Here is a 26,445-nt window from a genome sequence, read left to right as displayed (position 1 = left end):
GTTGTGGAGGTACTATATATGCTAATGGAGATATTCATACTAATGATAAAATAGAAAAACTCTCAAGCTAAATAATGAATCATATCAAATGAATTCTATATAATAGGGATGTACACAAAAAGATGGGGAAATAATATTGAATAGAACTTGAAACGGGTACTGTGGATATAAATCTGTTAACCAAAAGATACAAAAAATTGAAGAATCATCTATACAGAGGAATATTTTTGGAAATAAAATGAAAATGCACTGTAATCTGCAACAATAGATATTTTATAAGGTAAAATTTTGAGAAAAAGTAAACAAATGTAATCATAGAAATTAAATGTTAAAAGTTGTTCATTAGGTTATCATATACATTGTGACCTAGAGGAACTATTGTGTCTCCCTTTCATGCTGCGATACTCATTATTTATAGATGATCTGTTAATCCCACTCCTCTTAGATTGTTTAGAATGTGAGATGGCTGTAGCTACCAGAGATCTTCAACTTCTATTCCATACACTTCCAGATGAAGTGCTCCGGAGCTCCATAGTGTCTCACATTTTGAAAGAATATGGATAGAGAAAGTTAATATTAAAATAAACTAGAATAAAGTTATCGAAAAATTTTTTTGAAAGTAGAGACACTTTGTAGAAAACCGTAAGTATAGTAGTACTCATGAGAAAAGGAGAAACAAATGTAACTATAAAATTGTACATATCAGTCTAAATTACACAAATAAAGCCATGATAATATTTTGTTGGAAATAAAATGTAAACGCACAGTGAACAAAACTAAAATTTTTGTAAGTTTCAAATACATAAACACTAGAAAGGAGAAAATAAGTGGAACTATGTGAATTAAAAGGTAAAGATTTGAACAAACTGTTAAAACAAATTTGAAAGATGATTTTGTCGAAAAAAATTGAAACATATTGCAAAAGGAAACCAAGAGATATTTTATAAAGTAGAAACAATCATTAGAGAAGGAAAAATGAATACAGCTACAGCAATAAGAAATATTTTTTAATTTAATTAATGCAGGTACGATGCATAAGACATAACAGAAAAAGTACAAATTGATTTTCAAGAAATTCAATTTGAAACTAGTATTTTTCAATATATAAATTTTACAATTAGTACAAAGAAGAAATTGAGACATTTATTATACACTAATTATTGCAATAAAGAGAAAAGATCATCTCAATGTTTAAAAATGTTTTCAAAATGTTAAAAAATTGACACTATGGAAGAAACCAAAAATACTTTATAAAGTAGTAATACTCATGAGAAAAGTAGGAACAAATGTAACTATAAAATTGTAAATATCAGTCTAAACTACCCAAATAAAGCCATGATAATCTTTTGTTGGAAATAAAATGCACAGTGAATAAAACCAAAATTATTCAAATTTTCAAATACGTAAACACTAGAAAGGGAAGGTATGTGATAGCTGTGTTCATAGATTTAAGGAAAGCATTTGAAAGGATTCAGAATTTTTTTTAAAAAAGTATGAAAAAAATGAGATTTCGAAGCAAATGCTATGAACTCTTAGTCATATGCAAAAAGAAGGAGACACCTAACTAAAGTAAATGGAGTAACAAGTATTGAAGTGATTATGGTAGTGGGAATTGTTCAGGGTTCTATGCTGGGTCCATTGCAGTATCTACATGTTCACAGTCTGCAGTATGCTGACCTTAATGTAAAATATTTTACATTCACTGATGATACTGTCTTATTATTCTCGAGTATGAAAAAGAATGAGTTAGAAATAAATATCAATAGTGATATTCAAAGTTATTATCAATGGTTGTGTCATAATAAATTAACAATGAATATAGAAAAAATTGTATATATTGGAGAAAAAAATCATAAATTGGTGATACAAATAAATGATGTAATATTGGAAAGAGTGAAACAGTACAAATACTTAGGGTTAATAGTTATAGAAAAACTGACTTGGAAATAACATGTGGAAAACACAATACAAACAGTGTCTCCAATATTAGGTGCAATTAAACGATGCCACATATAAGGTACCTTATCCCAAGCTATTGAAATGCCACTGCAACACTAAATGATAAATTACAGAAACTGCAAAATAAAAATTATATTTGGGGAAAAATATAACACATCTAGTAACTCACTATTTAAGGACTATCCATTCCTAAGCATCAACACACTAAAAAAATTTCAGCAACTATAACTCATACATAAAATACAAGAAAACCTAATAAAAACTGTTTTAAATTAAAACAAAATTAAGATTACCGCAATTACAATCTGCGAAAAAAAGCACGTAGGAACAATTGTTCAAGTACAAAAAAAGTTCAAAGCTCTCCAATATTTGCAGGTATAACTGCATAAAACCGTGTTTTTAGGTCAAAAATAGAAAGAAGTAAAAAAACTTATATGTTTTTGTTTATAGGGAACTTAAGAAGCTATTGAGAAATCGAGTGAAAAAATAGAAAATACAAGAATTAGATTATTTATTTGTATTCTGTTATGATTTATAATTTAATAATTTAAGGCCTTGATGATGCCATATTATTGTGATTTGTTCAGAGGTCAGAAATTAAAAAAAATTGGGTTAAAGGACATATTTGAATATATGTTGATCAATTAGCAAAAGACTCAGTTCTTGATGGAGAATTTGCGATGAGGCTACATGTATCGCACACAACAATTGAAAAGCACTTAAAATGTCTTGGGTCATTTAAGAAGCTTGATATTTGGGTACCTCACGAATTGAAAGAATCAACATTAGTATAGTATAGTATTTTTCAATATATAAATTTTACAATTAGTACAAATTATTGCAATTAAGAGAAAAGATCATCCCAATGTTTGAAAATGTTAAAAAACTATACTTGATTTATGATAATCTACAATGTGAAACATGAGTCGATACTATAAGAAAAATATGTTAATGTGACATCATGCTGGTGCCAACAGTACTGTAAAAACTTAGGCAATCCAATTCCTCAAAAACCTGATTCTGTATCATTATTAAACTATTACATGTTACTCTTCTACTTTTACTTAATTTTAATCCAATAGAAACTACTTATGGTGGTTATTAAGGATAGAATAAAACTATCAGGAATTGTAACAAGTTGTAGACTTAAATAACAGTAGATTCTTTAAGAAAATACTTAATTATATGCGGTAAGTTCACAAGTGAAAGTAGTTATTGTGCATATTTTTTTTAACATTCGAAACTATTCAAGTCATAACTTAATTTATTGAAGAAAATATATACAGAATTTGAAGCATAGAAAGTTAGAGAGTGTGAATTCTCCCACATACAGTATCCCTTTATCAATTTTCTCCCCCATTAATATCCTTTTAGCTCATTCTTTCTTACTTCCTCTCTAGAGACTCCACTTACAACGCACTTAGAAAGAATATACTGTGAAGAGGAATGTACACTTCTTTCCTATTTTTCTGAATTATACCATTCAACAATGAATTAGCCACAAATTTAGATACACTTATAATGACCGATAGTTTTGTCTTTGCCTAGAACAAAATCAGACGTACATAAACCCGTAACTGTGTCCGTTTAAAGGTTAACTGTAGAGAAACTAGTAATAATTTAGGGTTAGTGGTCTGTGGTTATCCAAGAACTAAATATAATTTTATTTTAACTGTAAGATTGGAAGTAAACATATTTAAGCTATTAGTAAGTATTAGTAGAAACGACTATAACTTCGTAGATAGCATTCACTAGATGTGGTTAGAATTTTCGAATAAGGCCATAAACGTATACCGCTAGTTATTCACCCTCAACTTTGTGAAACGAACTGAATATAATTTTATTTTAACTATGAGATTTGAAGTAAACATATTTAAATATGAGTAAATATTAGTAGAAACAACTATAACTTCGTAGATAGCATTTGCTAGATGTGGCTAGAATTTTCGAACAAGGCCATAAACGTAAACCGCTAGCTATTCACCCTCTACTTTGTGAAATAAATTCATAATATGAAACGTACTAGTTAGTAACAAAAAAGAAGAATAAGTCTGTAAAAGTACTAAGTGTTAGCTTTTATCATGTACACTATTCTAAGAGAAGATTACGATGACATTAATTCAAATTGATATATAATTTCAGTAACTGTCAGATTTTCTTTTATAATCATATTCCAAATTATTTCTAGTAAAATGGCTGAAAAATTAATTTCTGTAGAATTTGAAGTCTTCGGAAGGGTCCAGGGTAAGATATATAAATGAAAAAAATATTCAAAATCTAATAAAATCTTTTTTTTTCAGGTGTACTTTTCGGAAGGGTAATATAAGTATATTCTATAGATTTAATGCTTAAATTTTTCTTTTTCTTTTCTAGTATATGATGAAAGCTGCTAAATACCTTCAAGTGAGGGGTCTGATTACGAATACTCATCGACATTCTGTAAAAGGAGTTATTGAAGGACGTAGTTCATCAATAGAATCAATGTTAGTATAACTTTATATATAAATACTATTTCAGTCTCTACATGATTTTTTATTTATAGGAAATGGTGGTTACGCAAACAAGGCAGTCCATTCTCTTATATAGCTTTAACCATCTTCACTGACGAAAAGGAAATAGACCGATATACATATAAATCATTTAAAGTTCGGGCATAGATGAAAACTTACAAGCAAATATTTACTATGTTTTCATATATTTATATATAGATATTTTTACTATTTTCATTTTATTTGTATACCATATTTATATACAGATTTATGTTGGTGATTGTATGATTTGTATGTTGTTATGTACTTATCACTCTGGACATGTGAATTAATAAACGTTTTCTCATTGGGTTATTATTGTGTTTTTATATACCCCTAACTTTTATATACCCCTAACCAAATTCAGAATCACTTCATATGGGAAGATGTGTTAATAAAATAAATAAAAAAATTGTTTTAGCAGAAAATCAAAACTAAATTATTGAAATCTAAAGTAAGGTTCACTAAAAATGAGTTGAAATAAATTATAATTTTGAAATTAATCTTGAAATAACACATAATGAAGAAATACTGCTTCCAATATAAGCAGCATACATATTATAGTTTCTGCAGCTACAGATACCAATTATGAAGCTACAATTAAATGGTTTTTCTCCGTAACAACTAATCTTATGGGGAACTCTATAAAAATCGAAAATTCTCAAATGTTTGCAATATATTTTAAAAATTATATTTAGAAATCTCTAGAAATTCCACTAGCGCTCTGCTTACAGATATAATGAATAGGAAAGCAAAAAAGACAATACTTAATTGACAGTATAATGTATTAGTAGGACAACAAAGCCTTTATTTAGTCTTAGACGTGAGCCCTTTTTGTTTACCAGTTAAAACGTTGCTTTTAATTGATCCCCTTAATTTCAATTTTATACGAGGGTTGTTTGAAAAGTTTTCGACTTCAACTTGAAGAGGTTGGAAAATATATTCACTTGTGTTGAGAGATTCTCATCATAATTTCTGTATCTTGATCGTATGAGTCATTGTGAAGATTTTTCTGAAAATGGTAAAACTTAAGTATCGAATTGTCATCATGAGCGTTCGGGACGGACAAAAACAGCGACAACCAGCGATATAATCAAGAAAGTCTCCAAATGATACTGGATAATTATCGGATTGAGGTTAGAGAGTCACAATAGGGTATCGGCATATCAAAAGAACGCATTTTGAAATATATTGACTGAAGAATTATGTATGAGTAAGTGCTATCCGGGCGTTGGGTACCACGATGGACCAAAGACACATTGGAATGAACATTTCCGAGAGTTTATTGACACGGTTTAAAGAAAATGAGTCGGATTTTTTCGTCGATTCATAACTGTAGATAAAATCTGGATTCAACACTACACTTCCATTCAAAATGGTGGATTCTGCTTCGACAAATAGAAGGACGGTTTCTACTGTTTTTTTAGGATGGTCATGGGATTGTGTTCATCAACTATCTTTAAAATAGTAAAACAATAACAAGAGAATATTATACATGGTAGCTTGGAAAGGTAAGGGAGAAATTGTGATAAAGCAAATACGTTTTGGAACAAAAAAGTGCTTTTCCTTCAGACTAACGCACCTTCTCACACTTCGGTGATCGCATTCGCTAAAATTCTCGAATTGCACTTCGAATTGGTTTATTACCCACCTACAACTGGCCCCCGGCGGTATTTTCCGGTTGCATAACCTCAAAGTTTCACTTAAAGGAGAGAGATTTTCATCAGACGAATATTTTATGAAACAGTTGAAAAGGTTAGAATATCAATAAGAAAATGTGAGGACTTAGAAGGAAAAAAACCTTGTTTCTTTGTTAGATCGAAATCTTTTCAGATAACTCTCGTAGAAGATACCTAATGTCTTATTCAAGTTGTATCAGTTTATAATTAAAAAAATATCCAATACGGATACAGAAGATATAATTTTAATTTTTAAATATATTAGAAAACAAAATACAAAATAAAGTATTTATATATAAAGAAGAAATTGAACTTCGAAGTATAAAAAACTGATTTTATGCTTAACCCTATTGCCATGTTTTAACTTTTTTCATTTGCTGGTGTAAAATGAAATTATGCGTTGATTATGGTGACATTCAGTTTAACTGAAGGAAAGAAGAATAATAATTTTAAATGGTATAATAAAGAACTTGAGAAAAGTAATTAAAAATAAACTTAAAAACAAGTAATTTGTATATTGTCTATAAATCTGACAACACCGACGGCACTTTTGAAGAGCTGTCAACATTTTTGGAATATGCCATTTCTCTTATACATGAATAATGATTTCACCTATACTTACTTATAGGTAGCGTGTGTACGAATAACTGATAACTTAAATATCATATTTAAATTGAAAAAAATTAGTCTTCTGCTTCATATTTGTAGTATATAAACAAAATTACCATAATAAATAATTTTTGTTGATATATTTCTATGAATAAAATCTAATTTAAAATTATAATAATATTTTTGTTTGTCTCTTTAATTAGAATGCTTTAGAAAGAGACAAAGATATGTCTATTCAAATACATGTATCCATCATACCTAGCTCTGGAAAAGTTTTGTTAGTTGTCATTTTATTTCATCGCCATATTTTATTCTTATCAAATTATTTAAAACCCCTATTAAAATGGCTTCTGAAAAGTTTATTTCTGTTGATTTTGAGGTGATTGGTGAAGTTAAAGGTAAGAGCTTTCATAAATTAATTAAAATTATTATATAGAAACTAATAAAACTTTTTTTTTCCAGGTGTACTCTTCAAAGAGGTAATATAAACTATATTTTCACTAATTTAACAACCAAATTTACTTTCTTCTCTTACAGTATACAGCAATAACTGCTTCTAGTACAAACGTGCGTGGCTGGTGTATGAACAGTGACAACAATTCCATAAGTGGAGTGCTAGAGGGATGTGTTTCCAATGTAGAAGTAATGTAAGTATTACATTCTCTATATTAAATAAAAGGAGTAACATTTATTCAGTAATATATTGCTACTATTTAAAAACCACATTTGTTACAAATATTTTTCTTTGTGAATATTTTTTCTGTATTTTAGTTGCCTTTCAATTTGTTTAGGGAATTTAATAATCAGAGATTTTAGTGCGAGGGCTATATTTCTTGAGAACAATTTATTATACATACTTTTAATGTTTAGGAAACACTGGTTGAAGAACGTTGGAAGTCCTAAATCAAAAGTCGAGCAGGTCATTTTCACCAATGAGATTGATATAGAACATCTCACCTATGATTCATTCAATATTTTGGAATAAATTAACTATTGAAAATTTCCAGTTAATCCAGTTATTTTTATATTACTAAAATTTGTTCAAATTACCTGTATAATATGTACTGATCTCATATAAATCAATAAATTTGATTTTGTTGTGAACAGTTCTATTATTTATTTACAATTTGTGTTCTTAAATTGATAATTGAATGAAATTTTTGAAAAATACTATATTGGGTCTTATTAGCACTAGCACTACAAAGTATGTTGTTTATTTAGGGGGGACAGAGGCAGAAAGTGTGTATATTTATGGATTTAGATGGGGACATAGTGGTATGAACATTATTATGAAAGGAATATCAAAAAGGAGCCAAGTTACACCTTTATCCCTTTCTACAACATATAAATGCTGATTAAAAATATAAAAAGGGCACAAGTGGGCTCACAACTCCTTTTTGCTACCAATATATCTAATAAAAAAAAGGGGACAAGTGGTTTCTTGACTTTTTTTTGCTCATTACATACAAAAATTGTAGTATGGCACCCAAGTTATTTTCTTAAATATTCAGTTTGCAGTTCTGCCCTTTTTACAGGTTGTAGGACTTTTATTCAACCATATTTTTTGTACTTACCCTCGTTTAGACAAAATTGTTAATTGGCACATTTTTGCAATACAACGAAGATGGTTTTTTTTGTTTTCAAGAACACACAAAATCAGTTATGGTTTTTAATAGCAAAATGGGGAAAGAAATTGAAATAGTTGACTTAGAGTACTACAGGATTATAAGAGAACCAAAGAAGTGAAATTGATTAACAAAACTTGATGGATGCAAAATTAACTAATACTGAAGAATATTTAGATGTAGAATTTGAAACAGAGATACTGTGGACATACAAGGGATATTCTAAAAGATATAACACTGCCAGCAGCATCTGCAAAACATAAAATTTTTCTTGAAACAAATACAGAAGAAAATTGAAGAAACCACTGGAAAGTATGGTGTATATTAAGGGTAAACAGGAGCTGGAAGTTGGATATATGTTCTCTTTTTGTTTTCAAGAATACAGAAAGAAAAATCAATTGGGTACATGTTTTCAATAGCAAAATTAAGAAAGGAATTGAAAAATGAATCAAAAGTCCAACAGTGGAAATAGTTGACATAGCTTACAACAGAATTATAAGAAAACCGAAGAATTAAACTTGATGAGGGTAAAATTAAATAATAATGAAGAATATTTAGATATAGAATTTGAAACAGAGATACTGAGGATATGGATGAAGAACATAAAAGGGATATTCTAAAAGATAAATCACTGCCAGCAGCATCTGCAAAACATAAAATCAAACAATCAGCATGGTAGTCAAACAAGATTATTGCTATGAACTGAAAAAACAAAAAACAAATATTTGCGAATATTTTCGTTAAATAAAGAAAAGAAGTATTGAAAAACAAACCAAGTATACAGAAGATATATTTTTCTCAAAACAAATACAGATGAAAATAGAAAAAACCATTGGAAAGTATGTTGTCTATTTAGGGTAAGCAGGAGCAGGAAGTGGGATATATGTTGTCTTTTTGTTTTCTAGGATACAGAAAGAAAAATCAATTGGATTCATGTTTTCAATAGCAAAATTAAGAAAGGAATTGAAAAATGAATTAAAAATCCAACAGTGGAAATAGTTGACATAGCTTACTACAGAATTATAAGAAAACCTAAGAAGTAAAATTGATAAACAAAACTTATTGGGGGCAAAATTGAATAATGATAAAGAATATTTGGATGTAGAATTTGAAAGAAGAAAACTAAGGATATGGATGTAAAACATACAAAGGGTATTTTAAAAGAAATAATATTGCCAGCAGCATCTGCAACAATAAGAGATAACAATCAGCTGGTAGTCAAACAAGATTATTGCTATGAACTGCAAAAACAGAAAATTTTCATTAAATAAAGAGGACAAGCACTACAAAGAAAACAAAGTATCATGGAGTTATATTTTTTTTTTGAAACAAATACAGATGAAAATAGAAAAAACCATTGGAAAGTATGTTGTCTATTTAGGGTAAGCAAGAGCAGGAAGTGGGATATATGTTGTCTTTTTGTTTTCAAGAATACAGAAGGAAAAATCAATTAGGTTCATGTTTTTAATATCAAAATAAAAAAATAAATTGAAAAATGAATTAAAAATCCAACAATGGAACTAGTTTATGTAGAGTACAACAGAATTGTAAGAAAGGAAATATGAGGGAACCAAGTAGTAGAAATTGAGCATGGCCCCCACAAGTGTGGGGCTGGCGCAACTTTGGTCATAGGGCCCGGGCCTAGCCCTTTTTTAATTTAATTTTTAAATTTATTGTAGAATATTTTACCGTAGATCTAAGATTAAAATTCAAGTACATATATATTTATGACAATGTTAAAGTTTCGTAAATTCTAGGTTCTAGGTTAGTTACTATTTAATTAGGTGCGCTCGTGCTAGTTACTGTTCACACTCCCTCTACCTTCCCCTTTATACCATTCAATTTTTGAAACATACCATACCAGTAGCACGAGAAAATAAAGGGAGGGGAAGGTTTGAGCCTGATCCTAGTTACAGGGCCCGCAATCAAATGTGGGGGCCATAAAATTGACAAAAGTGAAAACAAGTGTAATTATAGGAATTGAAAGTACAATAAATAAAGAAAAAATATGGAATAAGTAGAAAGAACATCTTTATACTCTACTGTCAAGGAATAGATGCACAATTAGTAGTGGAGAAGGATTAGAGAAATATATGAGTATACAGGAGGTATATTTTCTTAAAACAAATACTGGAGAAAATACAAAAGACCATACATATTAGTGATTTTTCAAATTTCACTATAAACTTTTTGTTGTTTCTTTTAAGCTTACGCAGAATGGTTTTGAACTTAAACAACCTAGCTGGTTAGCTTGGGGACATTCTGAAGATTACTATTACTATTTCTGTCTCATGAAATTTTATAGTTTAATTTTCCAAAATTCACTTAATATAAATAAAAAACAATTTGTTGGTGAAATATTTATTTGGATTATTGATTTTCAACATATTCCTTTTTTAATTTCTCTACCACGGCAGCTAACTGAGGAGCGGCTACTGAATCCCAATGCATCTAAAAAAAAAATCACAAAAATTAATTTTCTTACTCCAAGTACCTATACTCTTCAAAATAAAATTAGATAAATTTTTTAATAGAATGTAGCTGTAGAGCTTGAAATGCTATAATTACATCCCAAATAATGAAATATAGATATTTACTACAAAATAATGAACCAATTCATTTAACAGTGGCAAAATCAAAGAAACTATATTAAAACACATTGAAACAAAGGGTGGAAACGACACCAAAAATAAGTCGGAGGAAAATAAGGGAAAAACGGGAAATAAATAGGACACACTTATAGCTCTTCCCATCTCCTATTACGAGTTTATCCTATTTATTCACTTCAAAACAATCTCAATTGATTGTAGGTGTTCAACTGGAGATTCTACTAAACTTTATGTAGATAAAAATATTGTAATATCTGATTGGAAGGATTAAACAGAGTATTTGGGAGCAGCAGCAGTGAATAGCGTGTGGAAATCTCTAACAGTTTCATTGATTCTAATTTCATGTGTTATTTGAAAATCTCGTGCCATGATAAACTCTGAAACGACTGAAAAAATTTTGGTCCAGCTAGTCCATTCAGATATAGTAATTTTTTTTGGAAATTGGATAAAATTAACGATATGTTATCAGTTGTAGTAATTAATTGACTTAATTTTTGGCCAATTTTGTAAGTATTTAAAGAACCAAATACTTTTTTGGGTGAAAATAATATAAAATTAATATTATAATGTACTTAATGAATATAAGTAAAAGAGGAGGTAGTTTATGGAAGTTTTTTTATTCAAATAGTGTGAAAGAAGCAGTAAATAAAGTCAAATATTTCTTTGAAGATCTTATTTTACTGAATAATGGAAATAGTAGAAGAAATACACAGGTCCAGCAAACAAAAAAAGTTTTTTATGCAAATTTTGTTTTATCCATCCAAGATAGTCTTCTTCCATTCAATTTAAAGTTAGTATTTATATCAATTCCTTCTTTTGGAGCAGTTTTTTTAAGTCTGAAAACAGCTAGTGGTCACTGGGGACCAGATATGGTGTTTATGGGACTAATTCACTGATTTGACAATAAATTTTATCAAAAAAAAAACATTTCCTGCTTGTGGGGTCTTTTTCGTTGTGATTTACTTCTTCAGTTGGTTAAATAATATATAGTAATTGGGGGCTTGTACCATTAGACCAAAGACTTGATCGAGGGTATCAAGCAACCACAACAAATAAAACCGAATAATAAAAGTATATTACAAGAAATATTTCTTCGGCGTCCTCTTCATGCAATTTACTTTTAGATTCTATCAGAACCGTTGTGAAGGTGTAATCGTCAGCAGTGAGGACTCTAAGCAGTCCTACAATTAACTGGCATATCCAAAATATAGCAGCTGCCAAGAAAGATTTTTTACAAGCTAGTATATGGAAATAAAGATGTCTGTATCCTCTCCTCTGTTCTTTTGTGAAGTAATCCATGTAGGGAGAACATCTAAAAACAATCGAGAAAAAAGTTATTGAATAAAATAATTTTGATCGTAGTACAAATAGGATTAATGTTCAAGTAAACAATCTCATATCCAACATAAAATATCAGGTAATAAGTATGCAATTATTAAATCTGCTTCGTTATTGATACTTGCAGATGCATCGAGCCAAAGTACATCGAACGTATCAATAACTTCAATGTAAAAAAATGTAAAAGCTTCATTGGATTTATTATTGTTTATTATGAATTTTTTAGAAATTAAAAGAAAATTAATCAAATTCGGTGGAAACTAAACGTATCTGAGTGAAATTGATCATAATCATATAAGATATATATTGAGTGTCCAATATAAGATGCTTATCAAGCATCAAAAGTTCATATTTGTGCAGAAAATATTCATTTTCATGTGAAGTGTTTATTTTAAGTTAGTTATTTTGACTAAAGATGAAGTTCATCGATGTCAAAAATAGAATTTCAAAACTGAGATTTGGCAAAACTTCTTGAACGTTTGGACATGACTAAAGCCACTGGCCCAGATGGAATACCACCAATGGTATTGAAGAAATGGACAGCTGAACTAAGAAGTCCGCTATGCAAACGCTTTTCATTATCATATATATGAGTTTTCTTCCCTGCTAATAGCAAATTTACTCGGGTTCAACCCACACCGAAAAAGAAAAAAGAAAAAAACTACCGTTTGATTGCTTGAGTCCCAGCCACTGCCAAGTTCATAGAAAAAGTCGTTAATCAGCAAATTTTGAGTCTGCTAACATCTTCAGTGATCGTAAGTACGACTTGGTGGAAGCATTCTAGAGAGGATTGGAAGCAATTTGATTGAGTTTATTGCAGCAGATCCAGGTTGCTGTTTTTACAAAGAAGTCTGTCACTGTAGCTTACGACTTGATCTTGTCTGAACATAAACTATCACCATTACTGCAAATTCATTGTTGGATGTTGAGGTTGGGAGCAATATGTCCTGGCATAGTCACGTGGCCTAATTACCTAAGGCATCTTCACAAAAACTTGTCCAGCTTTAGAGTATTGGTCGCACAGCTAAGCCTCCAAGCATATACTGAGGATGCTCGACTCAATACAGAAGAGAGCGATTCGACTTCTGGCGATCAAGAGTTGACCAGAAACTTGGACAGCTATCACGGCAGATGTTCTTCCGAGCTGCTCTACATAATCCCACCTAGAGCGGTATTTACAAGACCTACTCGACAGGCAGTCGTGGTAGATGAACACCGGGTTCACCCGCAGGCGCTCAGAACGTCTTTGGAGAAGTGTAAGTCTTTGGAATCAGCTACCAAGGCACTATAACCCACAGATGTTCAATATCAATATGCACAGGCATGTCCACACGGCAGGCACCACTCGAACTACTTGATTGTAGTAGAGTTCACCCTCTTGTACTTGCTTTTTACATAAAAATTGAAGGTTTCTAATCAAAACAGGATATTAGGAACATTGTTCAAATTAGGATTGTGGGCAGCCGAAGACAGTTAAGCACATAGGACCCACTTAATACTACAGAAGGCCGATGTCCTTTGAAATTCCAATCAGTCACTCGGCTTTAAAGTTTTTGACGTTACTAGACAAATTGTGAGACTTGCTCAAGTGTTTGAACCTCACGCGTGAGAGTGTTGGTTATACACAGATGACGTGGTCTCCTCCAAACACCAGCTCCGGTTTGTTCGTGTGAACAAAAAATAATTAATTTCAAGTATCTCACAATTCAAATCAAAAATCAAAAAATTTTGTCTCGAAATTGCAGTTCCACCCACTCTCAAACAAACAGCGTTTAACTGCATACAACAAACAGTATATTAAAAACTCCAAACGAGAGTTTGTTGTACTTAACAGATGAGACTAAATAATGTCGAAACTAGTCGGTGGTTATAAATCTCTCCTTGTAATTGCGAGCCATTGGAAATATCGGTATCGACACAAAGGTTTCGTTATTCGGAGGGGATTGAATTTAATATTCGTCGCGATATTAGCCAGAAAAGTAACCTTGAAGACCTTATTTTCGAAATATCAAATGTCGAAATAGTTTTTAGAGATGAATAGTAGTAATAGATATATAAGAAAAAAACCTCAAACAGGTCGATTTTTATTCTTAAATTGACAATTTACAGTTTGAAAATACCAGCACCCCCGCTGAATTATAAGCACACGCTTGAAACTTTCAAATAAGAAAAGGGGTCGTATGGCATCTTGTTGGAAAGGGATTTTAGACCTCTCTTCAGCAATGTGATGTTTTTTTGAATTTGGTGCAATCATAACTGAGAAAATTAATTTTTAAGATGTAAGATTTTGATAATGTCTATCACAAAACGTAGATTGGAGATAATAATGTGGCATAATATTTAGAATGTACTTTTCAATGTACTTAACAATTAAATTAATTGTTCAAAAGAAGTATTCGAGAGGAGTCAAGTCGGGGGATCTAGCTGGCCATTCGACCGTTCCACGTATTCGAATACACGTGCCCTCAAAAAAATAAGTGCTATTAATTTTATTGTTAATGATACCAGCCCAAACGTCTACTTTTTTAGGATATTGAGTGTGAACTTCACACATCCAGTGAGGATTTTCTCTGCTCCAATATCTACAGTTCTGTTTGTTAACCGTTCCGTTTAAATGAAACTTAGCTTCATCAGAGAAAATTTATTTTGTTTATGAACTGCAAATCTGCGTTCTTTCTGTCCATCATCAATTCACAGAATCCTTGCTTTCTATTAGGATCATCTTCATTTAACTCCTGAACCAATTGAACTTTGTAAGGGTGGTATTTTTCTTTAAAACAAAACTTTCAAAATACGAGGACGTACCCAAAAGTAACCGGAATAGCATTGCCATGGATGGAGCTTTTGTAGTACTGATTTCTGCCGCTAGGGCCTGCCTAGCGCAACTCGTCGCCAATTCTGTGCCGTGCGGGCCGTTGACCTACCACGTTCTGTTCGTCACTAGTGACCGTTTTTGCTAGTGCTGTTTCACTGCTGCTTCGTTTTTTTATGACGACAAATTTAAGTGAACAACGTGCCGTGCTTTCTACTCGGTAAAAACACTGCTGAAACTGTTTTAATGCTGAAAACTGCTTACAAAGATGATGCTATGGGGAAAACTCAATTGTATAAGTGGTTTTCTCGATTTAAAAATGGCGACATGTCGATTGATGACAAACCTCGCTCTGGACGTCCATCAACTGCCCGAATCGATAAAAATGTTGAAAGAACTCGAGAGCTTGTGCTTACAGACCGTCGACAGACAATTAATCAACTGTCTGAAATCAGTGGAATATCTTTGAGCTCGGTTTAGCAAACAGGTGACTGGTTCTTCCACCATGACAACGCACCTGCACACTCAGCCAGTTTTTGGTTAAAAATAACATGGTTCTGCTGCCCCATGCACCTTACTCGCCTGACTTGGCTCCGTGCGACTTTTTCTTGTTTCCACGCATGAAAAGGGGCATGAAAGGACGGCGATTTGAAAACATTGAAGACATCAAGAAAAGAATGAGACAGGAGCTTGCTGCCATCTCTAAAAATGAGTTCAAACAATGTTTCGAACAGTGGAAGCACCGCTGGGACAAATGTATTACTTGTAATGGAGAGTATTTTGAAGGGGATAAGGTTGTTTTGTAAATATATATAAATATATAGCATTTAAAAAATAATTCTGGCTATTTTTGGGCTTACTTACATCATTGTCGGCGGCAAGTTCTCGAGTATTTATTAGAAGGGGCGTTTTTTTTTCAACCTCCGATCGCGCCGTGCAGACGCTACGCGGGTTGAAGAAAGCGAGCATGGGCTGTAGACGACTGCGAAGCTCTCGCATTATACACTCCTCCGTTGTTTGACATTCGGGCGTCAGTCGGCGTTGTGCAACAGATACGTAAACATGTCCGCCATTACCTGCTAAGTGTGAATTGCGAAGTGCGTTTCGTTTTCTACAGACTGCAGAAATCTATCGGAGAATCGTGTGTATGGGCAAAACTTCATGAGTGATGGTGTCGAAAGTTTAAAAATGACCGTAATGATGTGTATGATGAAGGGGGCCAAGGACGCAAATCTGTCGTTTCAGATGACCTGGTTCAACGAGTTGACACAATAGTTAAAGAATACCGCAGATTCACCATTACTGCTTTGTCTACGGAATTTTTAGAAGTTGCAAGGCCTGTTTTGTACTATACTTGAATTAATTGGCGGCAACTTTCTTTGAAAAGGGGATTGAAAAGAGCTTGTCCACAGATATAACAAATGTCTCAATCTCTTCGATGATTATGTCTAAAAGTGTACCAATCTTTTGGTAATAAAATTATTGTTTTATATGTACTTGTTTTTTCTTTATAGCCTATCGAAGGTTGAAAAAAAAAACGGTTCTCGTATTAGAAATTTCACAAACGTCCTTTTGATGTCATTTTATTACCAGAGCCAATCGTAATTAAAATGTCTATTCTTTGAGTCTCAGACAAATTAAAATTAATACGTGCACAAATATTATACTGACATCTTTTGGTAACTAAAAGTAAATAGAAAGAGTGCTGGAGGGGATATTTTCATACTGTAAATTGTCAATTTAAGAATAGAAATCGACCAGTTTCAGTTTTTTTCCTCCTATATATATATATATATATATATATATATATATATATATATATATATATATATATATATATATATATATAGGAGTGGACCCAAACTTCGTTATTTTAAACGGAATGCTATGGTTTTTATTGAATTTTTACAATCTAGGCGGAATTTCAATATAACTTCACGACGAGCTGAATCAAGGCATAGTATGCCACAATTTTTTAATTATATCACATTTTCGAAATTTTTGGACACATTAAGCCCTTCACTAAAAAAATTATATTTCTAAGTTTAAGTGAGTCAGGTCTAATTTTTTGGGGATTTGGACAAATAATACTTACAGCTTTCAAAATCTGTGAAAACCTTGACAAAAGTATATATAGGATTTTCAGAAAATGGTGCTGAATTTCGCTATCTAAAAACTTTGAAAACTCATTTTTTTCAAATGGTAACCCCCATTTTTCTCTTTACCATTAGATTCTACGCTTTAAATCAAGGGGATTTCGCTAGTAAATTCATACGAGGTATATTTTTTAAGTAAGTACCATTTAGGAATTAGAAAAGAAGTGCAAAGATGTCGCAATAATTTTATTTTTACATGAAAGCCTGTACCTTAATCTACTTTTCTACATAATTTGACTTCGTTATTGTGTTGAAGACGCTGACCGCCCAGGTGTTTCTTCAAGTGCAGGAACAAATGGTAGTCGCTGGGGGAGGATGATCTAGAGTTTCCCATTGAAAAGATTTGATGAGATCTTTGGTCCGATTAGCCACATGTGGACGGACATTGTCATGCAGCAAAACGATACCCTTATTCAACTTGCCACGTCTTTTCTTCTGGATTGCACGACGCAGATTGTTCAATGTCTCACAATAAGACGCTGCATTGATTGTATCATTACGAAGCCGAAACTCCACTAGCAATACGCCAAAACTGTGCACATGATTTTCCGGGCAGAAATTGTTTGCTTAAACTTCACTTTTTTGGGTGATGATAAATGTCGCCAGTCCATGGATTGTTGTTTCGATTCTGGTGTGACGTAGGTCACCCATATTTCGTCACCAGTAACAATTTGGTCTAAAAAATCTTCACCTTCATTGTGGTACCGCTGAAGAAAAGTCAATTCCCTGCCTAAACGTTGGGTATTGTGCAAATCCGTCAACATTTTTGGAAACCAACGTGAACACAATTTTCGGTATTTCAAGTTCTCGGTCACAATGCGATACAAAACACTACGAGAATATTGAGGAAAATAGTCGCACAATGTTGAAATTGTAAAGCGTCTGTTTCTCTCACCTTTTCGTCCATTTTCTGCACCAAATCTTCATTAACTACCGAAGGACGCCCACTCCGTTCTTCATCATGTACATTTGTGCGGCCATCTTTAAATGCTCTCACCCATTTCCTTACCATTCCATCATTCATAATGTTTTGTCCGTAAACTTCACAGATCTCACGATGAATATCGATCGGTTTTACGCCTTTAGCACTAAGAAATCGTATAACAGCTCGTACTTCACAATCGGCGGAACTCACGATTGTCGAAGGCATCTTAAACACTCAGTAAATAACGTACACAATGAAGAATCAGACTGTAATGGCGTCAGTGCGTAGACAAGAGATGTAGGTAACCAGCGCGCATGTGCGGAACGCCGACCTTGGGGTTTCGGCGGCGGAATCGCAAAACGGTACTTACTTAAAAAAAATATGCATCGTATATCTCAAAATATCGGTTTTTGTAGAAACTTGAGAAAACCGAAATCTTCATGGTTTTTAATTTCATTTAGAACATTTACTTTAGTTTAATTTTTAGTTTTGCTCTTCTCCTCTTAGTGTAGTATTTTTAAATATTTTTTAGTTGACGTATTTTAATTTTTGATACGTTAACTTTTGTTTTTCGTTTTTCGCGATCGGCAGGTGACAATTAAAAACCATGAAAAATTTCATTTTTTTCAAGTTTCTACAAAAACCGTTAATTCGAGATATGTGAATTTATAACGAAGTCCCCTTAAGTTAAAACGTAGAATCCAATGGTGAAGAGAAAAATGAGGGTTGTCATTTGAAAAAATTAAGTTTCCGAAGTTTTTGGATAGCGAAATTCGGCACCATTTTATGAACACCCTATATAAGTTTTTGTCAAGGTTTTCACAGATTTTGAAAGCTGTAAGTGTTGTTTGTCCAAATCCCCAAAAAATTAGACCTGACTCACTTAAACTTAGAAATATAATTTTTTTAGTGGAGGGCTGCATGTGTCCAAAAATTTCGAAAATGTGAAATAATCGAAAAATGGTGGACTTTAGGCATACTATGCCTCGATTCAGCTCGTCGAGAAGGACCCTGTACGTAATAACGCTAAAATTGAATTTATTTCATACATATGGACGGCATTGTATAAACAGCTAAGCAAAATTATAAAAATAGATACAAATGCTTACTCAGTTTTTCCTGTTAAATGTTCGAAAAATCTACAAAATACTTCCAATCCATTAAAAAGGAGGTTGGTGGATATTACTGACAAAACAGTCATTATACCTGCTACCACTATTAAAGGAAGTACGTACAAATGAGCTGGAGGAACCCTAAAATATTCAAATTATGTTTGGTTGGTTTAATCTTCAATGCAACACGGAGTTTTCGTATTTTCACACCTTTACCTACCACGTGTAATATTTAATAAGAACCATTTATTAGTTATAAGTTCTATTTAATAAAAAAGTATTATATAATATCTAATTAAAAACTGAGTTCGGTCCTGACTATTATTAGCTGACTATCTGTTATCGAATAGCTTCTAAGTGTATAACAAATTGTGCGAGTATAAAATCCAATAAATTCAAATTAATTACAATATAATACGTACGAGGATGGTCCCAGAAGTACCTCGCCTGACCTACAGATAGCGGTAGTTACTTGAAAAATAACACAAAAAAGCACACAATCTATACTGCTCGTACGACCTGCGAAGACCAGCATCGCAGTGGTCGACCAAATGAGGTGACGACTCCAGAAATTTTGAAGAAAATCCACAAAGCGGTACCGTATGATCATCGACTGAAAGTGCGCGAGCTAGCAGAGGTAGTAGGCATTTCAGAAAATGGGGTACATAGCATATTAACTGGAAATTTGAACATGAGAAAGCTGTGCGCAAGATGGGTGCCGCGTTTGCTCATAATGGAACAAAAACAGCGTCGTGAAGATGGTTCCATCGAATGTCTGGAAATGTTTCACACAAATCAAGCCGAATTTTTGCTCCGTTTCATAACCATGGACGAAACGTGGGTTCATAACTTCACACCCGAACAAAAAAACAATCAAAACAATGGGAGAGCCGGCTCCAAAGAAGGCAAAGACCGTTTCATCTGCAGGCAAGGTCATGGTGTCGACTTTTTGAGATGTGCTTGGGATAATTTTCATTAACTATCTCGAAAAAGATAAAACTATCAACTGTCAAAACTATGCGAACTTATTGCAACGTTTCAGCGAAGAAATAAAGCAAAAACGGCCGCAATTGGCTAAAAACAAAGTGTTGTTTCATCAAGATAATGCTAAAAGGAGATTAAGTTGAAAAATAAATATATTTAAATAAATGGGTGGTGACTGTAAACAACTTCCGGTACACTGACCTCGTAGCTGACTCAATGGAAGGTTTACAAACGTTATTAGATCAAATGGTTGAGAAATGTCAGGAGTATGAAATAAAACTTAATAACAAAAAGATTAAGTACACAATGATCAGCAAACCTCCAGTAAACGATGGTGACCTTGTTGTTGACAATGAACCATTAAAACGACATTGAGAAAGCTAGAACAGCATTCATTAGACTAAAAACATCTTGTGTAGTCATGATCTAAGTTCTATTCTTTTATATGGTGTGGAAGTAGTGACACTGACAGAAACAACTCTTAGAAAGCTCGAATCTTTCGAAATGTGGACATATAGGCGTATGCTCCGATTCAGCTGGCAGGATAGAGTGCGTAATGACGATGTTATGGTGCAAATGAAAAAGTAGAGAGAGATTGCAAGATCTGTAAAGACTAGAAAATTATTTTACTTCGCACATGTAATGCGCAACCCTGACACGTAGAGTATATTACATCTTATCATCCAGGGAAAAATAGAGGGAAAACGGAGTTCTCGAAGAAGAAGAAGAACATCATGGTTAGAAAATTTCCGTCAGTGGTGCGGTCAGTCAACTAGTTCACTCTTCCGTGCTGCAGTGAACAAAATTATGGATAGCCAACATGATCGACAACGTCCGATAACGGACTCGGCACTATAAGAAGAAGATTTTCAAAAGTTTTGTGTTTTCTTTATTGAGCCAGCGACCATCCTCGAAAGTACCATCCACAACTGATTCAAAATAGTATCTACTAGTAATAAGACGAAATTCCATCCATAAACGAGTACGACTCTTATCGGTTATCAAGAGGCATCCACTTTCTATTTCTGACTCTGACAGGGTCGAACCTACACATGTTTGCACTGAAAAATCGTATCAAGTGATTCTACAGATGTAATTGGATAAAAAAAGGTATTGAACCTAGAAAACCGCATAAATGGAATATAAGTTGAAAAGAAATTGCTTGTAACGACACTTCCAACGAGCTAAACCTAACTTAACCGATCCATCGCTAATAACCAACATGGTTGATGCGAGATATTAAAAAATTTTTAAAAAACACCAATTAGATTCTAAATAGTGAACTCAAATGATTCAGATTTTATATAAATTTTTTTGTTACTCACGATTCCAATGATCTTCTTCCTGTTCTGGAAAACATTACGACAACCATTATAAAGAATACTGATATGATTATAGAAAAGAAAGGTACAAAAGCGATGAAATCGCATAAAAGTACAGATTCAAAAATTGTACTCGTCATATCTACGTGAGCTCTACCTGTCATATTTTCGTTATCTATCCATAATTCTTCGTTCATTACGTACATATCTTTAGCCTGCAAAATATGACCGTTAATCGTTCAGAAATAATATGAAATCAAATACGAGGATGTATTGATATCTAGTTAGCTTAGACCAGTTCTATGCATAAACAAAATATTGCGTTACCATAGCAACGAATAATAACTTATTAGAAGTGTAAGTGTAAAGTTTGACGTCAAAAAAGTGAACCAGAGTTACACAATAAATTAAAAGAAAAAAGATGTCCAAATTATCAAAATCGAAATTGGAGTATCGAGCCATCATCAAGTATCTTTTTTTTAAAGGGTTAAGAGGTAAGCAGATTTACGAAGATATGCTCAATACCCTTGGTGATCAATGACCTTCGTATGCGACCGTGAAAAATTGAACTGCAAGCTTCAAGAGAGATAAATTTTCCATTGAAGATGATGACCGATCGGGAAGGCCAGCTCCTGTGTCAATCCTCGAAAATATCGATGCAGTTTATGACAGGATTTTATCAGACCGTCGACGATGTAGACTTCTTAAACTGAATCGTTACTTTGGTACATTTCTACGATCCAGAAACAAAGCAACAATCGATGGAATGACGACACTCTGGTTCTCCAAGGCCTATGGAAGTTTCGTGTCCAAAAATCTGCTGGAAAAGTTCTTGCTTCAGTTTTTTGGGAGTGTCATTTTTTGAATAAGGGTAGAACAATAACTGGAGATTACTATTCGACATTACTGACCACTCTACGGGAAAAAATTGAAAAGAAAAGACGTGGTAAGCTATCCAAAGGTGTTTCGTTTTTGCAGGACAGCGCCCCTGCACACAAATCTCATGTTGCCATGTAAAAAATTCGTGATTTAGGGTTTGAATTACTAGAACACCCCCCTTATTCAACAGATTTGGCTCCGACCGACTATCATCTCTTTCTTCAACTGAAAAAAAGTTTAAAAGGTCGTAAATTTTATTCCAACGAGGAGAAGTAATAAAAGCTGTGGAGGTCTGGTTTGCAGAGCAAGAAGAATCATTTTTTTTAAAGGTCTAGAGACGTTGCAGGTTCTCTGTAATAAATGTATCCAATTAAGAGGAGAATATGTTGAGTAATAAAATATTTTGACATTGAAATTTTGTTTGGTTCTATAGTAGGCTAAGAATTTTCCAATATATCCTCGTAATTAGACAACAACTTCAATGGGACATTTTCGCTCAATCAACATACAGTCCCGACAAAGCATCGAGTGATTTTCATCTTTTCCGTGAACTGAAGCAGGGGCTAGGAGAGGGGTGTTCCGAAACTGACGTGGAGCTCAAAGAAACCGTCACAACTCAGTTCCAATAATTTGCGGCTACATTTGATAAAGAGATACTCGTAAAGCCCATCGGAGATTGAAGATAAACAATCTTATTTTACTCAAAAACTAATTGATTTGTATCGGTCCGGTATTGAAAATTAGCACACTAGATGGGGCAAAATGTTGATAACGAAGGTGATTTAATCTAAGAAAGTGACATAATGATAAAATAAGATTTACCCATTACATTTACTAGAAAAGAGATCACTCAACAACTAACTCAACAAACAAGCACTAAAGACAGACAAGAAATCCGTATATGTTTAGACAGCTTAGCAAGTAAAGTAGCCAAGGATTGATAATGTTATTGTTATTGTTTCTCAAATGTCATCACACCCTTATCTGTGAAATTATTAGGTTTGTTGTTAACTGCACTGGAACTGTACTAAACTGGATCAGTACAAGCCACTTCATGAGTGTATAGAATTAGTGCGATCGGATACAAAGAACGATGTAGTGCGGAAGGAAATGGAGCATTTGTTGATTGTTGGAAAACGATCTAGTATTTTTTGATATTTTACATTCGTCCGATGACGAAGATGTAGTTCTACCGTTTCCAGAAAACACTGTCTTGCACTGCACTGGCTGAACTGACTCTAGACCCAGTGCAAGTAGTGCAGTGAACTTGATGAACTAGTTCTCTTGCACTGCTACTAAGAACAGCGATACTAGCGCTGGTTCTGTTACAAAGAACGCTTTAGTGTACACTTCCTGAACTAGTTCTGCCAGTGCAGCTACCAAGAACAAACCTTCTGTGTATAAAGGAATGAAATCTCTCAAGGTTATCTGTTTGATATGGCTCCGAAAAATCTAGTTTTACTCTATAAAGATATAAAAGATTATACAGTTTCTGGAAATATATTCAAAAGAAGTTTTTGATGAATGAACAATGATTAGTTAGATATTTAAAATTAAAAGATATTATATTATATATACCCCTGGAACTTTGACTGCTTTGTTAATATAAAAAACGTTTTTGCTGTACATTTCAAATCCGTTTTGCTTTTCATCCACGTTTAGAACTGATCGGAGGACATTTAATTCAGGTTCTGTATGATTTTCATTTCCTCCACTATTGACATCGGTACTTTGATTTTTGTATACAATATTCATGAAGTTCGTGGATACTTGAGCGAATAGTACACATCGGTAATTGAATATATCGAATATGTCACAAAAAGAGTCTGCGGCTATTATTGATGATGCGAGGATAGCGATGAAAAAAATGATATGCAACACTGAAAAAGGAATTTTGAAATATTGAAACTTGTTCCTCACCATTTACTAAACAGCTTTAACAACTACAAGTGACAAATCTTAAAAAAAAACTAAATTGTTTAGGTATAGGTTTTACAGTTATTTTTGAATAAATAATTTTTAAAATCCAAATCGACATATTGTTGAGTGTAGACCAAGCAGACGTGAACATGAACTATCCACACCAGGATAGTCCTAGAAGTACTTGGCCTGTCCTATAGATGGCGCTAGTTGCTTGAAAAATACCACTGTATTAGAAAGTACACAATCTATACAGCATATGTTTCAAGTTTGAAGACGCCACGTTGTTTAGTATTTGTTTTGTAGCCACCAATAGTGAACGTATTCAGTGAATTTGTAAACATGCAAAAAATTAGTCATTGTTATGTGATAAAATACTTTTATTGAAAAGCATGAACTGGATTCCACTCTAAGTGAGACTGTTTAAGACAAAAGGCGCGTTGCTCTCCCGTGAAGCGATTTATTGTGAATTTCCAAGAAGCGAGAACCGCCTCAGAACAGCTCCGACCCCTCTTCATACGTGGCTCTTCACTAAACTCGTTAAAAAATGTAAAAATGTATGATCGAACCTATAGTAACTGGAATTCTACAAAACGCACACCATTTTTGTTTTATTTTACTTAGATGCTTCGACTATATTATGAAATGAATGAAACAAAACAAATTTGTGTTTACATGGCTGGAATCGGTCTGCTTGGTCAGCACCCAGTATTAAATAAATGTCTACGAGGTCTGGCTATTAAATAACGAGACTGCACGCCTGGAGGGCGCCCTAAACGGGCGGGATAAAAAACGATTAGTGCGTTGGGTATCTAGATATCTTGTCTATGCACGTTCCAAAACACGTTTCCGTCACTATTATAGTATTTGTACAGTAGCGGTTTTTCTTGTGCCGAAGAACAGTATCAATCTCAAACTTCTCGTTAAATTGAAAAAAAAACTCCGACTGAGTGCTATAAATTGTTGCAAGAGGCCTATGGGGACAATTTTCTATCTCGGGCGCTTATTTTTGAGTGGTGTAAGCGCTTTAGTGAGGGCCGAGAGAGCACTGAAGATGACCAGCACCAAGATCTCCCTGTGATTCTTTTAACTCCGGAAACAGTGACCAAAATCAACCAAATTGTGCGTGCAGATCGTCGAATGAGCATCCGGATGATTGCCGAGGCTGTAAACGCCGATAAAGAAACGATTTGAAAAAATTTACACATGAGAAAAGTCTGTAAGAAGTTGGTGCCAAAAAATTTAACTTCTGACCAAAAGCTCTTGCGTCAACGGGTCTGCTCAGATTTTCTTGAAAGGTTAAAAAAAGATCTGCTTTGAAAGGGATCCGATTTGAGTCGATGGAAGCGGAAAAGCTAAAAACGGCAGAGCTCCTAAAGGCTTTCACCAAAGAAGACTTCCAGCGCTGCTTCGATCAATGGAAAAATCGTATGGAAAGGTGTGTGGCGAGGGGAAAGGAGTATATTTAAGGGGAGCATTCGAATGTAGAATAATTTTTATAATAAAACCCTTTTTCGTAACCAGCCAGACCTCGTATAAGTTTAATTTCGATAAAAGAGTTATCATTTTGATATTAAGCATAAATTTTTTATGAAAAAAATTTGAAAACAATAATTCTAATTTACTGAAATCGATTGAAGTTTTTTTTTAAATATCTGGTCATAATATTTGTATTATTTGAATACTTACCCCTCCATTTCTTACTCAAAATGTGTTCGTCTTTTTCAATATATTGGTAATATCTTCTCGATTTCATTAAAATAAATAGATAAAAATTCTGTATAAATTGACAGATAATAATATAAACATGTCATTTAAAGTTGACATATGTGTGAATATATTTATATTTGACATCAATTGAAAATCTTCTTTTTCGAACACAGGAAAATCTTCTTTTTTGTACCCAGGGATCACAGAACTAATGCACGCGTCGATCACGCAATTAGGATATTTTTTGGAACTAACTGTTTAAATAATTGATATTCAAA

General features: G+C 33.0%; 4 protein-coding genes across 5 annotated transcripts in view; 3 read left to right on the top strand and 1 right to left on the bottom strand.

Moving 5' to 3' along the window:
* Positions 1–26,445, top strand: part of LOC130896783 (uncharacterized protein C14orf119) — a 374,082-nt gene that overhangs the window by 288,999 nt on the left and 58,638 nt on the right. The window lies entirely within an intron of this gene.
* Positions 3,141–4,802, top strand: LOC130896849 (acylphosphatase-1-like). 2 transcript variants are annotated; one of them, XM_057805206.1, is made up of 5 exons: positions 3,141–3,666; positions 4,148–4,203; positions 4,260–4,276; positions 4,333–4,442; positions 4,502–4,802. In XM_057805206.1, the coding sequence occupies exons 2-5, from the start codon at positions 4,152–4,154 to the stop codon at positions 4,614–4,616; spliced, it is 294 nt and encodes a 97-aa protein (XP_057661189.1). In that variant the 5' UTR covers positions 3,141–3,666; positions 4,148–4,151; the 3' UTR covers positions 4,617–4,802. The 2 variants fall into 2 exon arrangements, with proteins under 2 accessions (XP_057661189.1, XP_057661179.1); XM_057805196.1 differs by lacking the exon at positions 3,141–3,666 and having other exon boundaries at positions 4,022–4,203.
* On the top strand, positions 7,059–7,879 carry LOC130896835 (acylphosphatase-1-like). Its single transcript, XM_057805172.1, has 4 exons — positions 7,059–7,173; positions 7,238–7,254; positions 7,313–7,422; positions 7,646–7,879. Exons 1-4 carry the CDS (start codon positions 7,119–7,121, stop codon positions 7,758–7,760), a joined length of 297 nt encoding a protein of 98 aa, XP_057661155.1. The 5' UTR covers positions 7,059–7,118; the 3' UTR covers positions 7,761–7,879.
* LOC130896731 (uncharacterized) lies at positions 10,746–26,425 on the bottom strand. Its single transcript, XM_057805019.1, has 6 exons — positions 26,147–26,425; positions 24,116–24,417; positions 21,662–21,873; positions 19,350–19,493; positions 12,090–12,321; positions 10,746–10,851 (listed from the first exon to the last, which is right to left on the bottom strand). Exons 1-6 carry the CDS (start codon positions 26,211–26,213, stop codon positions 10,771–10,773), a joined length of 1,038 nt encoding a protein of 345 aa, XP_057661002.1. The 5' UTR covers positions 26,214–26,425; the 3' UTR covers positions 10,746–10,770.

Source organism: Diorhabda carinulata, chromosome 1 (assembly GCF_026250575.1).
Source record: "Diorhabda carinulata isolate Delta chromosome 1, icDioCari1.1, whole genome shotgun sequence".
Lineage (NCBI taxonomy): Eukaryota > Metazoa > Arthropoda > Insecta > Coleoptera > Chrysomelidae > Diorhabda > Diorhabda carinulata.
The sequence above is the reverse complement of the archived record's forward strand: the minus strand, read 5'-3'. Positions and strand labels throughout refer to the sequence as shown.

Coding starts and splice junctions, on each gene's coding strand:
- LOC130896849 (XM_057805206.1), top strand. CDS start 4,152: ATGGCTGAAAAATTAATTTCTGTAGAATTTGAAGTCTTCGGAAGGGTC. Junction 4,443..4,501: donor AGTTCATCAATAGAATCAAT/GTTAGTATAACT, acceptor TTTTATTTATAG/GAAATGGTGGTTACGCAAAC.
- LOC130896835 (XM_057805172.1), top strand. CDS start 7,119: ATGGCTTCTGAAAAGTTTATTTCTGTTGATTTTGAGGTGATTGGTGAA. Junction 7,423..7,645: donor GTTTCCAATGTAGAAGTAAT/GTAAGTATTACA, acceptor TTTAATGTTTAG/GAAACACTGGTTGAAGAACG.
- LOC130896731 (XM_057805019.1), bottom strand. CDS start 26,213: ATGAAATCGAGAAGATATTACCAATATATTGAAAAAGACGAACACATT. Junction 24,418..26,146: donor TTTGAGTAAGAAATGGAGGG/GTAAGTATTCAA, acceptor TTCCTTTTTCAG/TGTTGCATATCATTTTTTTC. Junction 10,852..12,089: donor ACGCCGAAGAAATATTTCTT/GTAATATACTTT, acceptor TTTTTTTTTTAG/ATGCATTGGGATTCAGTAGC.